Raw genomic sequence first — 16444 nt, 5'->3', positions numbered from 1 at the left:
GTAAAAGTGGCGATATACAAAGCCCTATTTACACATCAAAGCTTCTCTGCGCCGTTAGAAAAACATACGTTCAGTCAATTGACAGACAAGAGGAGCTCTTCTGGGTCAGGCTTTCTGAGCGTACCTTCATCGATGTCCGGGGGCAGCCCGCCAACGAACACCTTGCGGGAGTAGCGCTCCACCCGCTCCCCGTTCTGATGGGAGAAGCAGTGAGGTGATCCCAACCCACTGTGCAGAGTCTGATCACCACGCCCATCATCCAGGAACCCGTCCTCCATCGGAAACAGCGAAGACTGACCTGAAGAGGGGGTTAGAAAAGAAAGAAGGAAAAAACATACTAACAGAACAAAGCACAAACTGTTCCAATAGTTACTAATGCGTATTAATGTTTTTGTGTTGGCAGTAGAGCTGTTTGCAGTCTTCCCTTTTAATGAGCACTTCTGTCACATGACCCTCGAAGTTTTCATTATTGTTAAGTAATTCAAATGTATTATTTCAAGAAAAGGTCACGATCTCCTTCAGAAAGGCACTATAGCTAACAAATATTTGAAACAAAATGGTGTTTCAAATGGATGCTCAGATTGGCTACTTTCCATAAACGTCCCGTTTCTAATTAAACTTCTTTTAGAAGAACTTTAAAATGAAAGAGAACATAAGCCCCGCTTCCCCCCCACCTCTTTTTCAGGGAGTTTCCCAATAGCAGACACTAAAACCTAAGCTGTAGATATCACTTCCCAGTGAACAGCTTCTTACAAGGAAGAGAGAAAATTTCACAGCGCAGATGGCAAGAGATAGAATTCTACCAACTAGATATATTACACATTTAAATCTCCTGATATCAAAACAAATCATAAGCCACCCACTTGCAAATAACAAAAATATCCCAATAAATCTGGGAAGACCCACTCTAATTTACCACAAACGAAGACTGAAACTCAGCAGTACCGAGACATTCTCAGAAGCAAGTTTACTTGGATGGTACAAAAGAATTTCGTTAACTCACTCTAGGAGAAAATGTTGGTAAGCATGCTTCCCCTCACTGCCCCATTCTTCTGTGATAATCCCTTTATCATAGATTTCTTTAATAATGTTCATTACTCTTAAATAAGATTATCTGAATGCAACTGCATAATGAAATAAACTGGGTGCACAAACTGATCTCACCCTGAATGCTCTGTTTGGTCACAGCATTCAGCAGCTAGACAACAAACTGAACAGACTTCTGCTCACTTAATGAGCACGTTAGGAATAAATGCACATAGGGAAAGTAACCAATTAATGAGGTGTGCCACAAGTTTGGGGATACATTGCCTTCCAGAATTCGTTACAATCCGCCACAGTAGTGCACTGCTAAGGTTCATTTACACTGCTTTGCTTCCTTCCTTTGAAAAGGAATTACTTTCATTTACTTCATTTGAAAAGAGGAAACAACATCGTGAAAGCAGCAAATTTGACCAGATTCAATATCCTGACTATTCCCATGCAAAGAAATCAAACATTTCACAGGTTGAAAGCAAAAATAAAATCAAATCAAATGAACAGTCCATACTATTTATATAAATAAAGAGTGGAAGACTTGGTCAGATTTTTTTATTTGAAGTTTCAGGGATCTTTTTACTTCTCTGATTAAAATAACTATATATATATATTATATATTAAAAAAAAAGACCTACTTCTGCCACTAGGTAAACTTGGCTCTGCACTACGATAAAAATTTAGTAATATATGCTTAACTGATGTTCTGTCTTTCCCCAGTGAATTGACATGTATTTCATTTGATTCATCCCTCAAGGCCCCAGTCCTGCAGGCATTGTTGGAGGGGAGCAATTCTCCGTACCTAAACATATCTTTTTAGGTTCATTAGCATTACCACTGCTGTGAGATAACTCAATATGCATGCTTGCAGCATCTGGTTCTCTAACCTAAGAGGCCAGGACAAATACTCACAGCAATCTCTGCTGCATCAAAAAAACCATCAGCACCCAAAGAACCAAAATAAGCTTCTCCAGCATTGGCTTTCGTTGCATACACACAAACAGCAACACAGCTCTATGGTATAACATGTCATACAGACATCCGCTGAAAGGACTGCGATCATTTCAGCCTCAGTAGCACTACTGCAGAGTACTGCCTAATTCAGTTAAAATGTTTACTTATGGCATGCAGACTAGGGAAACTTATGTGAAACTGATGCTTTATAATCTGATATTTTGGAGTTTGCCCACTAGTGACAACTTAATGTTTTTCTCCCATGAGACATTGTCAACATTAGAAAATTAAATAGGAATATTGTTACCTCGCCTTCTCCCATATGTCCTTGCTGCATGTTAAATGAGAAAGAAAACAGCCTTTCAAACATTGTTATAAGGACCAAAAGACCTTGATTTATTGCCTTTATACTAACTCAGTGATTCTCCAGCCTGTTCATATTCCAGGTCATTTAAATTGGTGTTCATGAGCTGACCTCCCCTCCCACCCACAACACCATGCCTGCCTTGCACCATCTCTTATTGACAATACACATTGCTGTGAAGCTGACAAAGTATATGTGTAGTCAGAGACTTTCTGAAAGCAGTGTTACTTCTTAAGTTTAACATTCCTTGCAGCATCTACACCTCACTGCCCTGCTGGATGTGCACCCTTACATAAATCCATCTTTTCTCATGCAGCATGAGTCCTGCACTCACCCTCCATACCCCCACGCTCCCTCCTCACCAACGTCAAGCACTGCCACTGATCTTCATCAGACCTGCAGGACCAGCCCTAACTAGCACACTGGACCTGCAGGACCAGCCCTAACACAAAGAACGTGAAGGATGATTGCACCCATTTCTGTTTTCAAATTCGTTTGCTACAAGCACTTTGTGTAACTCTCAAAATCCTTGGTTGAAATTACTACTGGTGAATAACTAGCTGAAAAACTGAAATTCAAGGAGAAAACGTCTGGGTGGATAATCTGGCTTTCTGACCTCCTGCAGTTTGTGCACAACAGTACAGAATCTCTCACACTGACTTTGTACTTCACTGTAATAATTCAACAGCTTCCCGCTGCTCCCTACTTTTCATTTCCCAAAACAAATCAATTCTACGAGCAACAAGTACAACATTCTTTGGTGCCAGCTTCCAGTACCTGTTCAGCACAGTTACACTTTGTCATCAAATTTGCACATTCTTTCTGTTCCAAGCTCATTAAAGTCTGTATCTGAAAGGAGGCCAACCGTCTGTAAGAGTCGGGCTCTGCTGGCAAGTACTGTGAGAAACTCGGAGCACATCACACAGTTTATTTTGCTTCCTCGTTCAAAACTGAGGCTGACAATTAGTTTAAGTATTCAAATGTCTGCAAACCACAATAAAACATGAGTAGTTTCCGCTTTCAAAATAAAAAAGACCATATCAATCCAATTTCCTTCACAATTATTTGGCACCTGTAAGATCACTTATGCCTGATGTTTTGCTGATACATTCACAATTAACACTGAGATTAAAAAACAAAGCCTTTGTGTTCAGCTGCTCGCACAGATCTCGGCTGTATGGAAGGACCTGGGGGGCCGTAAGGTCTCATTTGTGCACAGAACCCAGGACACACAAAGTGAAAAGCGTGGGGAAACACGGCTTTCAGGGGAAGCAGTCAGCAACCTTCCAACATTCTGACCAAGATCAGAAGCATGTGCTCGCTTCAGAAACACCAAGCACTTTCAAAACCAGCCCTGCCTATAAAGCCATAAAAATCCTGCCTGCGGTTCCTGAGTCGGAATCAAACCGCACGAACTCCTCTCTTGGAGCAGCCACTCCTGGCAGCACTGCGCTCGGCACAGACTGCACTCCCACTGAGGATCTGTGTGCACAACTCAGGTCATCAGACTCCCTCCTCGCTGCTCTGCCACCTGTGTCACTCAGAATCTAAGATTTTTTCTCCTTTCTTGGCATGGAAAGCAGTGAAAAAAGCTCGGCCACCAGCTATAAGGCATTTTCAGTGCCAAATAGCACTGAAGAAGGTTTGAGAACCAAATACTGAGGCTTTTTTTTTCTTCATTTAACTTGTTTTCTGCATTTGCTTCCTCTAACCCACAAAATACCAACACTTGACATTTCAAAACGTTTCTCAAGAGCCACTTGTAAATTACCACAGTGCAGTTCAGATACAAACTTTCTCCGCTCATTGAATTCAGAGCTCATCACATGTCATTAATTTCGCACAATGTAATACAACCCTGAAACAAAAGAGCTCTCTCTTGGCAGCGCAGGAAGGCAGCTAGCTGCCATCTACCAGCTCTGACTCTGGCTTTCATAATTTCACACTAAGAGAAAGCTTATCCTAGCTAAACTGCCACACAACTGAAGTGCTTGCTGCCTCCCACTCTGCAGACTGTATTTTGTGCCATTAAGAGCAGGGGATTTTCACAAAAAGGTCAGCATCAGGGCTGGAGTGTTTCAAGCAAAGGGACAAGCAAGCAAGGTGCTCTATCTTCTGCAGAGAACATCATCCCAACCCACACAGGGCCACACCACAACCACGAAAACTATACAAGCACCCAAACACAGCATTCATACTTAGTACTAAAATAAACATCATGCCCTGGAATGAACAGACCAAGTGAAAGCTCAGCATTGAATGATGGCTGTATCTTCATTCTCACTTCCTTGCTATAGTCTAGGTTACTGTAACACCTGTCCAGTTCTGCACTTAGCTCACATCTTTGGCTCACAAGCTTCTCAATGCAGTGATTCTGTTCTTTGCATCAGCACAGATGCCAATATAACGCCACACCACTGTTTCTGATTCTTGTGTTAGGCACTGATTATGATGTATGCAACATTTATGCTTCTATTTTTTTGCTTTTAATTATGGAAAAATAACTGAATTAGAATCTGACTTCGCCATTTCAACAGCGTAGACTTCTATGCCAAAGCAGATTACCAGCACAACTTATAGTTTGGTTAGAGAGAACTTTATACAACAAACACTGCGGGGTCAGTTCAGTAAGGAGAGAAGCTGAGAAACAGTACAGTGAGAAGTAACTACTAAAACATGAGAATGGTGCTTGTGTGAGAGCTCCCACCACCATCCTTATTCCTTTACTGCGGATGCTCTCAGGTAATCTGCTGGGCTAACACAGTGCCGTGCAGTCTGAACCTCAAAACACAATCTTTCATGCATTTCAACAACCACTTAACTCCTCCTGAAAGCTGACAAACCAAATCCAGCCTCACTCCTCACAAAAATATAGAAGCTTCAAAGCTGACTTTGAAGTTTTCTTCGCTATCAAACAGAATAATGCAGAAATCTCTTCCAAAACAGACCTGCTTTAAAGCCTAAACACAGCTATAACTTTGTCTAGAAGGTACTCACATTTTTATTTCATTTGTTATAATTCCCACTACGTTATGGTGGGTTATAGCAAATCAGTCTAAGTGGAACCCATAAATATCACCGATACTTGAATATTTCTTCCCTTCCCTCCAGGAATCCCCATAGGGTCAGAGATTAAAAAAAATAATAATAAAAATCAAAAGCAGAAAAGCAAATCATGAGGCACACTCCCCTGTTGCAGAACGGATGTTTGTTTGAATTATATGTGTGCTTCAGAAAGACAGCCACCCCACTGCTGGTGGCACTGATCTTTGCTTTACTTGAATGTATGACTTCTAAGGAATATACAAGTTATAAAAATATCCAATCTTTTCCCTCTGTACATCTCTCAATTTATGAAATGGAACAACTAAGAGCATTTATCTTCCAAACACATATGCTATTGCTCTGCCTACTATAAAAATAAAAAGGTAAAGGCAGTTTGCAGCTGCGAGAAGGAAAAGTACTAAACAACTTTGCCAATAAAGAACAAAACAAGTTCTCAGCTACAGAATGCACACTAAGGATGGACTTCCTGATAGGATGAAAGGAAAAAGGATGCCACATACTAAAAATGAGTAGGTAGAATTTATTTACTAAGCAACAGAATAAGATATCATTAACCCATAACAACTTACTACCGATTTTACCAGAGCAAGTAGAAAATGATCAAAAACTTCACAAACCTTCCGTGTGTAGTTCTGGTTCACACACACTGCTCCTGGGTCCTTTACACAGAGCAAACCCTCAAGAGAGGCAGATATCTGCCCACGCCATCAGCCTGACGACTTCTGCAGAGGGGCTGGCTGAGCTCTGCCCATGCTTTAATGAATAACTTGAAACACGATTCCTGCATGTGACTCAAAGCTCAATTTACATTGGCATAGACCAACATGTTGCAAGATTTAAAACCAGAGTTCCTTAAGTACAATAATAGGTTCAAAGCAACTTATTTTTGTCTGTGGAAGGAATGATCACAAGGCAGCCTGGAATGTAACATGACAGCTTTGTTCCCTTTTTAAGCATCCTCTTGCTTCAGTCCTAAACAATAAGGAACAGTAACACACCCATACTCAAGTCTCTGCAACAAAACATTTCCCTATTTTTCATATTTACAGTAACTGTAAAAAAGTCACTAATTTTTCCAGTAATTTATTTGAAAAATAAAAGACAGAACCATACTACAGCCCCACTCCAGCTAGCAAGACAAACAGAAACTGCACTTTAAAGGAATCAGCACTTCATTTCCTCTGCCTGGATACAGGACAGCAACACTATTTATCACAACAGCTTTAAATCACATGTGAACAGCCAGGACATTATTTAGAATGTTTTCATGAAGTTGCCTCCACCTCCCTGTTTGTGCACTAACAATATTTGTATGCAACATCACTACGAAACATTGGACATCTATTTATTTGTTATTAGCAGTATGCATTGTCTATCACAAGTGTCCCCACACTCCATTCTTCCCATATCTATGCAACCTGACTGCCAAGCTAGGATTCCTGTTATCAGGATTTCTAGCAAAGTAAAACTTAAAGAATACATTCCTGTGTACGTCTGCATCAGCATACCTACAGGTATCAGAGATATGCAAAGGACTGCTTTGCTCATCTGAAAAAACAACCATTCCATTTACTGAAAACAAAACCCACTGCACCTTAGCATCACAGCTAACCCCCCTGCATTCCAGTAAGTGACAATTCAAGCCTAGTAAGGATAATTCTACTTTAAGATGTACCTTCAGACTCCTCTAATCAAAAGTTTTTCTTATGTCTCATGCTTATATTCTAAAGAAAATAAAGAATATACATCTTTATGCTTCCCAAGAAGCCTATAAAAATTGCTGAAATAATTTGAATTTATTTAATATTTAAGATAAAGCACATGGTAGTATCCAGCCTAAAAGAATTAAGTAATTCATTTTGAATTTCAAACAAAAATGAAAAAAACAAATTAAGGGTTCTTAATATCTCTTCAAAAAGCAGAATCTAGGCACAACAGTCAAGCACAGACCTTGCTGAATCATTACTTCTGTTCCCAAAAATTTAAACAGCATTTGAAACTTAGTTTTCCTCTTCAATCCGCCAAAAAAGAGCATTTTCAAATGATTAAGAAACAACCAGATATCTCAAACGTGGAAAACTCCACACTTGTTGGCATGTACACTCTACTTGGTTCCTCCTAGGCCATCGCACAGTAAGCTGAAGTCTCCTGTGCTACACAGCCTTGAACTGACAAGCATTCAAGATCCAGTTCCCACATTTTCATACCCAAGCTTTCAAGACAAACCAAGCCAAATTGGATTTCTTACAGGATTACAGAGCTACAGCTGGAAAACCACTATTAGATACATGATAGAGGTCCAACAGAACCAGTGGCTGATACAAAGAGTATAATAGAAAGGTTTGCTGCTTTGCGAATAAACATAGGTTCCGGGAAATTGCAAGTCTTTAACAAGTAATCCAATTAAACTCCTGTTTCTGATCACTTTCGATGATGGCAAAAATACCTTCAGAACAGCCTGTCCTAAAAGACAGCTGTCTTAGCAGTGTCACTGTCTTCACTAGAAGAGTCATAGTTAACACACCACAGAAGTGGCAGTGCAGCGCTGTTACATGAGCTCTTGTCCCATTTATACCTAGGTCTCATCTGTTGTTTTCTTTTTTCTAAACTCCTTTTCATAAATCTCCCATTTCTTCTTTATCCTCAGGTTTAAGAAAAGCAGATCAACCTTTTCATTTTGCCCCTTTCATGCACTTCTATCCTGATAAACATGGTAGAGAGTATGCAAAACGTGGCTAATGAAGGATTCAAAGAACAAACAACTCAACATGAAGGAAAAAAGGCAAACAAACTGAGCAAAAAGACAAAGGACAGCTATTTCCATCAGCCTGGGAGGAGAGGCAGGGAGAGCTCTGGCTTTTAAAAACACGAACAGAAATTACTCATAGAATACAGCTCCAAGTTAAAGGCTTCTTTGAAGATGATCTAGAATGACCAGAGATTATCAAAGCAAGAATTCAGGAAAGGGAAAGGAAAAGAAATAAAAGCATTTGGTGGACAGTAACACTGAATAAGGAAAAAGATTAAAAACACTTTAAAAAAGTATTCACCTGAAAAAGATAAAAAACGTAAAACAGAAACCAAGAAAACTTTAGAAAAAAACTTAACCAGATTAGTAAGGCTGCTGGTGTGGCATTCAGCACAATTTTGTTGGCTTTAACACTTAGCAAGTCACTGGTTTTGACTCCAAATATTGTAGCAGTATTGTTGTTCCTTTGTAGTACTTTAAACATCAGTGACAGCCTTATCACTTGCAGCATGTATATTTCTAGAAGGTACCTTCCATAAGGACTACAAAATGTATTTTATTTAATTTTCCAGGCAGACTGGAGATGGGACTGCATGACGAGGGGCCTACGAGAAATGTTTCAAGACCAGACAAAAAAAACATAGACCTCATATCCTAATGAAGTTAACAGGAATCTTCACATTGATTTCAAAGCTGGACCAAGATCAGAAAACCATGGGATATTTGTAGTGCTCTGTGATGGCAGGGGAAGGAATTTCCTGGCCTCAAAGGGTGGTTACATTAATACCCTCTCACTCTTTGCTCAATGGCTGCACATGTTGAGGTGCTATTCCTGCTAAGCTGAGCACCTTAGCCCAAATCCCACAGAAGTATAAACGTCATTCTTTGACATCTGCATCATCAAATCCTGTACTTCTACAGAAATGCAAAGGTTATCAGAGGCACATTCATTTTCAAGAATTCCCCAAACTCTCCGAGCAGTGCCATAACCACTGTGCTACTTGAAACACTTAAAATTAAGGGCGTCAATAAATCCAGGGGAATTAATTTAATGTAAACAGTAATTCAGCTCTTCCAACAGCTATTTCCTATAACTGAAAAACACTAAACCACAACATTTCTGTATGCTCCCAAATAATTTTGGATGACTGCTAAAGTGTTTATGATGTAACATCTGAAATACTGCACTCCTGCCCTGGCATTTTTGTAGTACTCGTGGTACAATGAAGATTTATAGCCAGCAGTAAAGAAAGCAGCAACAGCAGTCGGACTTGATGATCCTAATGGGTCCCTTCCAACTGAGCTCAGCGGCTAATGGCAGAGCTGTGAATTCCCACTGCCAGGGGGTTTTGCTGTCACACTGCACTGCTGCAGCTGCTTGTAGGTGAGGGCTTTGGTACACTCTGAACAGCTCAGCAAAGTGCATCAATCAATGCATGAGAGGAGCTGGGGGAAAAGCATAGCAAAAGACTAAGCAATTAAAGTACTGAATACTGCCCCAGAACTGTGAACAGCAGATATATTTGCAAATAAAGCACTTCTGTTCTAAGCCAGCTGAGAACCATGCCCAGAACAGCAATGGGAGCTGCTGATGGCAAACAACCACGCAGACTGCTTCCCCACCACAGCTCTGTCAGCACAGGGTGTGAGTTATTGCGGTTCAGCAGTCCCTTGAGATAACATCACTATTGGTTTTACTCTTAATTAATATGCACCTCAGTCTGAAAGTCCTGGCAGCTTTTCCTGGTTACAGCACAGGAGGTGAAATTCAGGAAGATGCCATGCAAAAAACATATCCAAGTCCTGAAGACCATTACAGCAAACCCGGCTGGTGCCAAAAGCTGCAGAGAGGAAGTTTTTGCACAATTTACAGTAAGTTGGGTACATCCATGTTGCAAGTGAGCGATCCTTAGATAAAGATAGCTGACGGCAGACACACAAGTGCTGGCACTGCTCCCACAGATCAAGGGGAGATCACCACAGTTCCCCTGGGCAGGACACTCACAGAAGCCGTGAGGACACCTACAGCATCGGGCTGCAGATCCACACATCTGCCAGAGCCTCTGACTTTCAACAAAGGGCTCAATAAAGAGAACGGCTTGGGTTGGAAGGGAATGCAATATCATCTAGCTCCAGGCCACTCTGGGTCATCTAACTGCATACAAAAAGAAGAGGGAAGAAAGTTTCATCTTGGCTGCCAAATTAAAGTTTTATTCATTGCTATGAAAACATAGAGATGTCTTAAAAAAGAAAAGTCTATTATTTTAGATTTTAAACCAGTTCAGTTTGCCTACGCAAGCATGAAGGACCACTTACCTACAAAGGATCACAGCCTTTATTATTGAGCCCTCAGCAAAAAATTGGGCCAGATTCTCACTAATTTTCTGGTTCACACAGGAAAGGAAATGGCCCATTTTACTCAATATGAATGTGTTGCATAATCCATACAGCTAGAAGAGAAACAACTAGTTCATCTTCTCCAGCACTTTGAAAATGCTGTCAAAACAATTTTCCTCCTTTTGATCAAAGAACACTTTTTAAGGTTCACTGTGGAATCCCCACCTACTTTCTTTACGGCTGAAATAGCTCTTTGGATCAATAATAAGAGGCTGATGACTTCTTTAAATAAACAACTGGGTATATCTCAGCTCAGTCAGAAAAACCCCAAATGGTGGCAGTGCTCATCATTCTGGCTTTTTCACCTCTAAAACGTAGAGCTGCTGTTTGACTCGCTCTGCTGGTATCTGTATGTGGGCTCTGACCTTGCCCTGCCTCTGAAACATTTATTTTGGTGTGTGTTTACGCTTGGTTGTTGTTGTTTTTTTTTTACCACACAGCATTCATACAGATAACGAGCAATTCACACCCAAATTTTAGAGAGCTTTGTAGTGCTATGAGCAGATGTGCTGGTCTGCTTCAGTTTCACCTTGCATGAATTGCAGGCAAAAAGCCTTAGAGCCAAACCATTTCAGTAACAAAGCAGCCTGCTGCGATAAAGTATTTAAAGACATTTCAGTGTCACTTAACAAGGAAATATTTAGTCAACCTACTACTATTAGAGTAATGCTCAAATTGCCATCTGGAAGACCCAGATTCAAAAATCAGGCTCCGGATCCCAGGCTCAGCACACGAAGGCCGAATACACTGCGGAGAAGATGCAATTAGTCTCCGGGGAAAGGCTTCTGCAGATTGTCATTGGCTATGCAGAATGCAGCACTCGCTCGTGTGGATAAAAATAACATATTGAAATGGCAGCTGCTCCGCAAAGGAAGAGGATTCACGCAGGGGTAAAAATATACATCAGAATGAGGAAAAGAAATGTCAAAAGGCCTATCAGAAGTGCTAAATGGTACTGCTGAACATAGTGATTAGTGGTAGCTGAGATTCACCTTTGAATCTCACGCAGGAAACACTGCTTTGTATAGTAAGACAACTCGACATAACTATAAGGCTTCTGAACAAATCCAAAGCACTGTTAATCACCTCAGCCAAGAAGTACACACTGTGAATGAACTTAATTGAAGAATTAAATTTTAGAGTTAATTAATTAAATTGAAGAGTTACATTTTGAAGAATTCCTATTTAATATTTTTATTGCGGGATACAAAATCTGATGCTTTGAACACAGCATTTAAAGATAGAAAGGATTTCTTTCAAATCCCAAAAGCCATCGGGTACCAGGTTGGCTGGTACCTACTGTCCTGTCCATACTCTCAAATTCTTGTGAAGGTATATTTTAACATTTGTTCTCTCTTGAAGTCCATTACAATATGAAAGAGGGTGCCATTAGCACTGAACTTGCATTAAGTCAACATTACAGCCTCTCAAGGACTTGGAAGATAGCAGAGAGACCTATTAGATCATCTAAATTATTTCCACGCCGTTCTGAGATTGCTCTCCTCAGCATGTGTTATTAGTGTCTTGTCCAGGCTATTTTTAAAGTCTCAAACCCTGGAACTTTTCCCTTTTGAGAGTATCCAACCTCAGTTTAAAAGCACTGTATGCATAAATTAGCTCTTTTAAAATACAAAATGAAAATATTCCTATGGAATTGATAATCTAAGTGCAGGTACTTGAAATGGAAAGTGAGATCTTGAACTAACAATCATAATCAGCAAAAGTTTAGATTTTTACTTTCAAAGTTCTTAAAGCTCCCTTTCAACCAGTTTAAATAAAGGCAAGGCAAGAAAAAGAAAACAGAAGAGAGAATTTGTGTTAAGACAATCTTCTACTGACTGACTTATACTGATTGATAGGAAAAAAAACAAGAGAATCCTTCTTCAGAGCTGAAATGTGTTTTGCACTGGCAACCTGCAATTTCTTTCCAGCTCTATCACTTCATTTAGCTAAAAGTATTTCTTCTCCTTAGAAATCCCACCCTGCTTACAGATGATCACTACAGCATTACCACAACATGGGAGATGCTAGTTTGAATAAAGATCCATTTCTAAGTATATTACAGCAAATACATTTCTGTATCAGGTCTGCTACGCCAGATAAACAGCTGCCAAGTTTAGTATTCTGCACATACGACTATAAGCAAGCTTAACACTTTTGCTGTTGAAATCCTTGAAAAAAAATGGAGAGACTTCACAACAACAAAGTATTTCACACGAGAATACTTGAACTTTTCTTCTTAGTTCTGAGGTTTTTTTCCTTATGCTTTACACCTATTAATTATGAAACAAAAAAATGTATAAAGAACTCAAGAAGTAACATCCAGAACACAATCAGACTGATACCACTGTGTTCTGATCAGCATGATGCAATGCCTACAAAACTCAAGATAAAACACAAGTAACTCTGCAAAGGAGATTAACAATTTCGAGCAGGAATTAATGTGCATCAGAACTATATGTGTTCTTCACTCACACACTCCATGGTTCTTAAAACATGGAAAGCACTCAAACCAACCCCAAAGATCACAGTTGCAAATAATCTTTTCAAAGCATTTGAACAAAGTATCACACTACTGTACAGAACCATCCTTATCTAGTAGTTGAATATAAATATATAAAAATTTAATTCAATTCAGACTGGTAAGAGAAATTTTATTTGCCTCCAGCTGTGCCACTTTCAGTGTTGTGCTGCCAGATCTGAGAAGCTGAAACCTGGGTTGGGCCTCCATGGCAGATGAAGATGAGGTCTCAAGAGCAAATCCCCAGCACTGCTGTCAAGGAAGAGCACCCTATTCTTGGATCAGTACACAATGTTGGGACATATGATGCTGCCATTTGTCAGACAGCATAGAAAACAAACAAAAGCTGTTACTATTTGTGATTAATAAAAGCCTGGATATCACCACATAAGGTGGGAATTTCTTTTATTTTCTGTGAATTCATCTGTTATTAGCTAGCATCCACACCAAGTTCCCCTTGTCATTTCAATAGCAAAGTGTATTTTCTGGTGTATCACGCAGTCGCAGAACTGGGGATGTGCAAGTTGCATTTCAGGCTACAGGGACTGCAAGAAACAAGCCATTGCCAATAAATCAAAGGCTGGTCGTCTGAGAGAGTCAGCACTAGACCAAGTCATGTTTCATTAACACCACAAGCCTTGATATCGAAAGAAATTTACTTCTAGAAACCACAAGTCTAGCTTTGTTTCTTAGTGGTCTCATGACTGGTTACAGAACTGAATTCTTGGATAACGAGCATAAATAAGAGATCAGCTACTTTCACTTACATGATTAACCTTCAAAGACAGATTTCTCATTGTACAGAATATGAAACTACACTTCTGAATTCTACCCCATAAGCAGTTTCTAATCAGGGTTCTATCAAGTATGTAGACAATGTTTTGAGTACTTTGTCAGTTGAGGTAATTTCAAAGAAAGATTACGTTTGCCAAAAGTAAAAAGTAAAAATAGTTAAGTCCAAACTGCAAGTTGGTTCAGTCTGCCCCCCTTCCTGTTCCCAATGGAAAAAAGAGCTCCGCAATCAAGGTGGCAAAAATAAAGAAAGAAGAAGAAAGGTAAAGAGAGTTCTAAAATGAAATATAAAGTCAGAAATACTCTGTTCTCCCAATGATATTCTTCCCCAGGACTGAGAGTTATGACTTCAAGCAGGAAAATACTATAGAGCTGAAAGCTACGTCTCATCAGTCTGCTTAAGATTTGTGAGGCTGACCATTTTTACAGGCTGCACACATAGTATCTATTAAAAATAACACTGGTAACTTACAGAAGATCAGCCTATGCTTGTGTTTTGCATTGTTTTATACAAAGACAAAACACACTGCAGTGTCCATGTGCTGCAATAGCCCCATCAAGGGACAGCCTAAATAGCAGTCCTATACCAGAGCTGACCTACATGCACCAGGGTGCACAACACAACTTTACTTTTCCTAACCAAAACAACAGGGTTTGTTGTTTTTTTTTATCCTAAGTAAGCACACCTTCCCAATTATTTACTGCAGGAAATGGACTCCTTCTAAATTTACCTTTCAGTGAATCATTTTCGGCTCTCATTATGTCAATCAGTGAATTCTCCAGTGAATGCATGTCAAAAGTCCTTGTGCGATCCTGCAAGCAAATACAAAGACAGTTTAGGTCATACAGTGTTAAAAAAGTCACCTGTAACATAAAAGCTTCTGTTTTATTCTATGACACTTACAGCACATACTTTTACACCACTAAAGACAGTCTAATACAGAGAACTATGTATTGGAATGTGAATAGAAGGAATATAAATCTGGTATATATTTATAACAGCCAATCATTCGTTTAGGAACTCCAGTATTTAATTTGCATTCCTTGCTATGTATATAAACTATGTTAAAAATAATTTAAGTTCACCATTAGGAAGTAAAGATCAGTTCCTAGGAGACAGAATGGCAAAGGGAAGTCATAAAATAGGTATTTCAGCCTGAACTAAAGATGATCTGAATTCCAGAGACACACAGAATTCCTCTCACCTGAATTACTACCTGACAAACAAAGTAATTCTGCACAATCTGTTCTAATTCTGCATAATTACAAAGCATTTCACACAGGTGGTAGTGCTGTGGCAGACCAGTTTACTGGGTGACAAGTTAGCTCTACCTTTAAAGTCCCTGAAATCACAAGTTTGATATTCCAAGTATTACTAAAATTGGAAGGATTCAGAAAACATGAGGCAGGATGCCTCTTGCACCTTACTATTTCATTATATCAACCCGACTGAAGTACACATACCGAATCTTTCTCCTACACATTAACCAAATACACCATTAAACACAGATATGTCTCAGACTTCCCCAGCTAAAACAAGATTCATCCTGCAAATCTGATGCTATACCAGTATAAGACAACACACAATATCCTGGCACTGCATTATATTCATTTTCAAACTCAGGATAACCAAACTTCAAAATGTTTGCAGTATCATAAAAGGTTGCTAGTGGGGAGATTTTTTGTTTCCAAATTACTCACCTCTCTATTATCCATTTCATACATGAATCAATCTCACATTTAATTTTTCTGAGTCTAAAAACTAACATCAGTTCTGAAGGTTCTATTTCATGCATGTTTTAAGGGATTCATCTCTGAACAAAGATCAAGCATAGAAGGTATCCATTCAAATATGAATGTAATTCAACACACACTGGGTCTGATCTGCTTCTCTACAACTGTTGCTATTACTGCAGTAAAAATACAATTTTTCTCCCCAGCTCTAACTGCAAAGCTGAAATTTCTCCAAAGCAAACAGATCCAGATTTGATCGTGCTTAAAAGTCTGAATTCAAAAGGGAATTGCACCTCTGGTCCAGAACAGAATGCTGTAATGCCCTCTACTTCCAGTAATGAAGTGCTAAAGCAGTTATCGACAGTTCTGTGAGAGCCATTCTTTCTATCAGACAGTAATCAGTCATCTTGGACTTAAAACACTTAATGCTATATTAAGAGCAGGAATCCATTAGCTCTTAGAGTCCTGATCCATTTCCAAGCAAGTTATATTCTGACTGCTAAAAAAAAATCTGTTTTCCAACTAAATTTTCTTCATTTTTAATTTCCTCAGAACAGCTGATTACTGACACAGAACCAGTGAAGTATTTCCACTCAATTGCACTGCATTTCAAATAGCATTAGCAAGATCAGAGCTAGGAACCATTTGTTTTATTAGCCTAGCCCCGATCAATTTTGCTGTGAAAAGCATAGCACTGCCCTTTCTCTCCACAGCATTTATTTCCTTGCTCACTGATGTACCTTAGAGGAAGTATTGCAAGCATTTGGATTCCTTAGTTTAACATTTCCAGCCTGTTTCTTACTTTGCTAGTAATGTTTAGTTTGTTGTTTTA

The 16444-nt window shown here is 39.4% G+C and overlaps 2 protein-coding genes across 2 annotated transcripts in view; both read right to left on the bottom strand.

Moving 5' to 3' along the window:
- Positions 1-16444, bottom strand: part of CREBRF (CREB3 regulatory factor) — a 515923-nt gene that overhangs the window by 227395 nt on the left and 272084 nt on the right. The gene's annotated exons all lie outside the window — the stretch shown is intronic.
- CPEB4 (cytoplasmic polyadenylation element binding protein 4) overlaps positions 1-16444 on the bottom strand; it is a 38391-nt gene that overhangs the window by 12026 nt on the left and 9921 nt on the right. Inside the window, exons 2-3 of the mRNA XM_065734566.1 lie at positions 14610-14691; positions 125-298 (exon numbers count right to left, since the gene is read on the bottom strand). Coding sequence (XP_065590638.1) covers positions 125-298; positions 14610-14691 — 256 coding nt within the window. The remainder of the gene's footprint in view (positions 1-124; positions 299-14609; positions 14692-16444) is intronic.

This window comes from Cyrtonyx montezumae, unplaced genomic scaffold, assembly GCF_038088225.1.
Source record: "Cyrtonyx montezumae isolate F1298 unplaced genomic scaffold, pur_monq_1.0 scaffold_18, whole genome shotgun sequence".
Classification (NCBI taxonomy): Eukaryota; Metazoa; Chordata; class Aves; order Galliformes; family Odontophoridae; genus Cyrtonyx; species Cyrtonyx montezumae.
The sequence above is the reverse complement of the archived record's forward strand: the minus strand, read 5'-3'. Positions and strand labels throughout refer to the sequence as shown.